The sequence below is a fragment of the Geospiza fortis genome, unplaced genomic scaffold (genome assembly GCF_000277835.1).
Source record: "Geospiza fortis unplaced genomic scaffold, GeoFor_1.0 scaffold353, whole genome shotgun sequence".
In the NCBI taxonomy this organism is placed as follows: domain Eukaryota; kingdom Metazoa; phylum Chordata; class Aves; order Passeriformes; family Thraupidae; genus Geospiza; species Geospiza fortis.
In genome coordinates, this window is record NW_005054473.1 from 451,809 (window position 1) to 457,169 (window position 5,361).

Genomic DNA, 5,361 nt, shown 5'->3' on the forward strand with positions numbered 1-5,361 from the left:
GAGCACGGAGCTGTCTCGGAGCATCCTCGGAGCGTCCCACAGCATCCGCAGAGATCCCAGAGCCGCCTGGCAGACACACTGCGGAGCCTGGAGCTGCCACGCTTCATCCTCCGGATTCCCCAACCTGCCCCTCAGCATTCCTGGGGAGTCCAGAGCTGCCCTACAAGGACCCTCGGAGAGCTTAGGTGGCCCCACAGCAGTTTTGGGGAGCCCAGAGCTGCCCCACAGCCACATCTGGGGAGCCCAGACTACCCCACAGACACCTTTAGGGAGTTCAGAGTGAGCCTCTCCAGCCGCTCCCGGAAAGTCTGGAACCGACCCCTCCACAGCGCTGGGGAGCCCAGCGCCAGTTCCCAGGAGCCCTGGGCACAGCCTCACGCGCCCTGCAGAGCCATCTGTGGCCTCTGGCACTTTGTGGGGGGCTGCAGGGTGGGGGGGGACTGGGTGTGCTTGGCTGGGGGCCCCCAGGACCCCTTCCTGCACGAGCCTTTCCCGGGGCTCAGCAGGAGGACTTCTGAGTCACTGTGAGCTTTCCATGGGGTTTTCTATGCAGAGTTACCACAGCAGTGTGGGTCATTGCGGGTATTGCCTGGCAAAGCAAGTGATGGGAAGGTCGGGGATAACATTTTGGGACAGGCCACAGCTATGCTGGGGTGTTCAGGCATCTGTGATGCATCTCCCACAAAAGGGAGCAGGAGGACAGTAGCAACAGCAGCAAAGAACCTGTTTGTGCAAGGCTGAGTTACAGGGTTTCTCTGGAATTGGGAGCCTGGCTCATTTTGGGGCTCAGCAGAATGGAAGGACAGGGTGCCTGGTGGTGCCAGGGCTGGGGTGTGCTGTCCTGGGGCTGCTCCCATCTCCAAAGCTCTCGTTTGCTGAAATCCTCAGCCCCCAGAGCTGCACAAGCCCCTCTCCCCTGCACTCCTGCCCGCCCCCGAGCTGTCAGCTCCTTACATAAGGTTGCAGCTATGCCCGAGAAATCACCGGGAAAGCTTGGAAACAGGAGGTGAGGGGTAATGGGGAAGCACAGCCCCTGCAAGGAGTATTTTTAGGCTTTGCCTGATGCTCCATTCCTGGGCAAAACACCGAGGCTTGAGGCCGTGTCCTGCACTGGTCTGAGGGGGATTGACCTCCCTGCTGTCCCCAGTGAGGGGATGAGATTTTTGGGGTGCTCATTCCCCTGAAGAGGAGGGACACCTCTTCCAGCAGATGGGATTCTGCCCTTTCAATCTGTCTGCTGGGTTTTGGGGCTGCAGTGTGGCTTTTTGAGCTGTGTTCTGCTGTTCCCTCTGGGATTCTGTTCCTCGGGCTGCCTGGCCCTGCAGGCAGCCACCGCCATCTACAGCTGGTGGGACACGGCCCCTTCCCAGCACAGGAATAACCAGGGACCGGTTCCTCCTCAAAATCCAGTTCTGGAATAACCAGGGACCGGTTCCTCCTCAAAATCCAGCACTGGAATAACCATGGACCTGCTCCCCCTCAAAATCCAGCTCTGGAATAACCAGGGACTGGCTCCTCCTCAAAATCCAGTTCTGGAATAACCAGGGACCGGCTCCTCCTAAAAATCCAGCACTGGAATAACCATGGACCTGCTCCCCCTCAAAATCCAGCTCTGGAATAACAAGGGACCTGCTCCCCCTCAAAATCCAGCCGTGGATTTGTGCCCCACAGCCAGAATGCCCTTCCGGACACTGCCCGGCTGCTCTGGTTAATGTTTAATGAGAAACAACTCATCATTTTCACTGTAAATTCAGGGGGTTTAAAATGCCACTCGATGGGAATGTTTCTTTTTAAATGTGTCTGGGGGATGTGGATGGCTCTGCCTGGAGCAGGGCTGCCCAGGGGCTGCCTCAGTCCTGGGATTTTCAACTGCTCCTACTTGAGGCTCCCTCATTCCCCTGGAATGTTTCTCTAATTGACCTCCCCAGCAAACGTTAACTGCAGCAGCACTTTGGGTCCATTAACCCTCTTGGGTGCATATGGGATTTATGGCAAAATAGGAGTGTCAGGGAAGGGAATTTTCCTTTTTTGTGTCACTTTGGGGGTTTGGCACCACCTGTGTCATGAGGGGACAGCAGTGACTGTCATATCCAGTGCAGGGGGGACAGGGTCCCCCCATCAGCCAACCTCCACCATGGCTTGGGATGATCCAGGCTCACCATGTCGACCTCAGGGAGGACAAATCTCACCACTCCCTGGAATAATCCAACACAGACGCACTTTTCATCCTATTTTATTACTTCACATCTCGATTGCTATCCCAAGCCAAGCCAAGCACAGCCATCAGCCATTGGCCACAGCACTCTCACATCCCCATCCTCACACCCTCGTGTGACAAAGCCATTTTGGGGGGATCACAGAATTACCTGTGTTCACACCCGCTGGTACAAGCTCTCCGACAGCCCCTCCTGCTCTCCTAGGCCTTGGAGCCCTTTGGCAGCCTCACAGGAATTCTGCAGCCTCCCAGAACCCTTAATACATTTTATTTTTGTTTTCCCATGTTTTTATCAGCTGGGTAAGGGGCTGCAGGCTCTGTAACCATGACACGAACCCTGCGAGTCCAAACCTTAACAGAAGAGCTTCAAGCTGCATCTTCCCCCAAGCACCTCACCCTTTGCAAAGAATCATCTCTCTCAAAAACACCTCCATAGCACAGCATGAGCCCTGATCAGCGGCAGAGTCACCTTTTCAGACTCTGCTCTGCCCCCTTGGTGAAGCACCCGCTCCCTCAAGCTCCCTCCCCTTCCCCAAAACCCACCACCCAAGCAGCGAGGCGACAAAACCCCTTTGCCAGTGGCAGCTTTAAATCCAAAGTCTCCCCCCTGAGAACCACAAAAAATTAACTGTTGTACAAGGGAACCACCCTGGTGATGCCCTGCCTGCAGATGGGGCACTTTTTGGGCTTGGGAAGAGCCTGGTAGCACTCGTGGCAGGAGCAGACGTGGCCACACTCCAGGAAAACGCAGGATTTGGTGCTGCTCAAGCAGACCACGCAGGCGTTTTTGAGAACCTCGCCCCCCTCGGTGCCGGTCAGGCGCTCCTGGGCCTGCCGGAACTCCTCCTGCATCTGCCGCAGGTGCTGCCGCTCCCGGTGGTGCCGGTACTGCTTCCGCAGCAGGAAGAACAGCACGGCGCAGGTGGCAAAGCCAAAAACCACCGTCAGGATTTTCCAAAACCGCACGCTGGACTCCTGTTTCTGCAGCAAGGACTCGAAATCCAGGGAGCTCAGGTAGTAGGGCATGCCCTGCTTCGGGGGCTGCAGCTTGATGGTGGCATTGTCCAGGACCAGCTCTCCCACCCCAGTCAGGGCTGTGCCCACCTTCAGCATCTGCTCTGTCTCCTGGATGCCCTTGGGACGCTCCCCGCTGATGTAGTGGCCGATGACGTCCGTGAAGGACTGCACAGAGGGGTGGAATTTCTCATACACCGTCTCCAGGCCGAGCTCGGCAGCATCCAGAGGCTTCATCACCCGCACGGTGACGCCGGCGCTGTCCTCGGCAGGGACCAGGTCAAAGGGAGTGGTGCTGGTTCTCTGGTGGATGATCTTCTCATAGTCATTCCTGGGGAGGGAGAAGGGGGGGAAGTGAACTGACTGCCCCTGATGGGAAACACAGCCTGGGATGGCCTGCTGGTTTTGGGGACTGCCAGATGGGACACGCCCTGAGTGGAGTTTCTTTGATGGGGGTCTCGGGAGTGTGGAGCCTTTCCGTTCTGAGGAGGCTGTAATCTGATCCTAAGACTCCTCCCATGGGACACCTGATAAAACCCCGCCCCGCGTATGTGTCCCCCCTCTCTGTTCTCGGCTCTCTGGGCTTTGCTCGGGCTCCCGGGACTCTGCCTCCTGCCCCACCATGGCATGGGGTGAGGGGTGGAAATAAAATGGACTCTCGTGCTAAACAAGGAAGAGACTTGTCTGTTTCCTCGCTGTCGGCTGTGGCCTCCCTGGACACGATCGTCACTGTAGCCACATGCTGCTACACTGGAGAACACCTTTCCCCTCACGGCACTGTCCAGGGGTGCACGAGGCCACTCACCCCTCACCTCGGTGCTCCACAAGCAGTGGGGGCTTCCCCCATCCCCACCTCCTCACGTGCCTGTGGCATTCCCAGCTGTCACAAACCATCCCGTGAGGGGAAGCACCACGTGTCACACATCCCAGTTTGGTGGTACCAAATGCTTATCAAACAGCATCACTGGGCTCTGTTTCAGCAGCTCAGATTTGGGTGTGGGGATCACCCAAATCCAATTAATTTCTATTCTGCTAGTGGGTTTTCTTTTTGAAATGCCATCCTCTGGTGGGGTAACAAGGTGGGGCTGATCAATCTTCAGCCCATGTTGGGTTACTAGATGCTCTCTTCTCCTCCAGCCCCTCTGTGAAAGCCCCAAAATCAGCCAAACCCCCCATTATGGCAGCTGTCACTGTGGAGGCTACTTTGGGACCCAGCTTTGAGGCACTTGGTCACTCTGGCCACGCCCGAGGCCATTTCAGGCTGCCAGACCCCCCAGGGGTACCACAGGGGTTTGAGGGTGCCAGGCACATACCAGAGGTGGGTGGTTCTGTTCCACACCATCTTGTGCTCCTGCAGTGTCAGCCTCTGAACCACCCCCTTGCAGTTCTCCACAAACTGACTGCTCAGGGTGTCCTTCACCGAGCGCACCACACCTGCAATGAGAACCCAGGGGCCATGTGAGGGCTCGTGGAACAACCCCTGGACCATGGGGAATGGCCTCACTGGGCGGCTGGGAAGAAATCCTTTCCTTCCTGTGAGGCTGCTGAGGGTATCCAGAGAAGCTGTGGCTGCCCCTGGATCCCTGGAAGTGTCCAAGTCCAGGTTAGATGGGGCTTGGAGCACCCTGGGACAGTGGAAGGAGTGGAACTGGATGAGCTTTAAGGTCTCTTTCTACCAAAACCATTCTAGAACTCTAAGATGGGGGCAAAAGGGCCAAGAGCCTGTGTTTTGTGCTGTCAGGAGTCTGTGGCTGCTTGGCGGGGGGGAAATGACCTGATGGGCAAGGGAGGAGGAGCTGGGGATGAAATCCCCCAGTGAGGAGCAGCTGTGGGGCAGGATGTGCCCCCCCACCCCCGGTTGGGGCTTCACTTCAGGTCTTGTTTGAAAGGAATGAGGGATTTGTCTTCACAAACAAACTGTGGGTCTGCTGGTAGATAAACCTAGATGCTGAGAGATAAAAGAAACAATGAGAAGAACCACAAATTCCAGAGGATTTCCACTGACTGACACAAGGGAGGGAAAGTAAAAGGGAAAGGAAAGGAAAGGAAAGGAAAGGAAAGGAAAGGAAAGGAAAGGAACACATTAGAAGGGAGTTGTAGGTATCAGGCATTTTGGGCAGTCTGCACCTCCC

General features: G+C 56.4%; 1 protein-coding gene across 2 annotated transcripts in view; it reads right to left on the reverse strand.

Annotated features, from left to right (window-relative positions):
• Positions 1-2,217: 2,217 nt before the first annotated feature.
• The window catches only part of MUL1 (mitochondrial E3 ubiquitin protein ligase 1), a 3,484-nt gene continuing 340 nt past the window's right edge, over positions 2,218-5,361 (reverse strand). The window contains exons 2-3 of one of the 2 annotated variants that reach the window (XM_005428179.2): positions 4,543-4,663; positions 2,218-3,560 (exon numbers count right to left, since the gene is read on the reverse strand). In XM_005428179.2, the coding sequence (XP_005428236.2) occupies positions 2,840-3,560; positions 4,543-4,571 (750 nt within the window). In that variant the 5' untranslated portion in view covers positions 4,572-4,663 and the 3' untranslated portion in view covers positions 2,218-2,839. The remainder of the gene's footprint in view (positions 3,561-4,542; positions 4,664-5,361) is intronic. The other variant, XM_031062942.1, reaches the window with a different exon arrangement.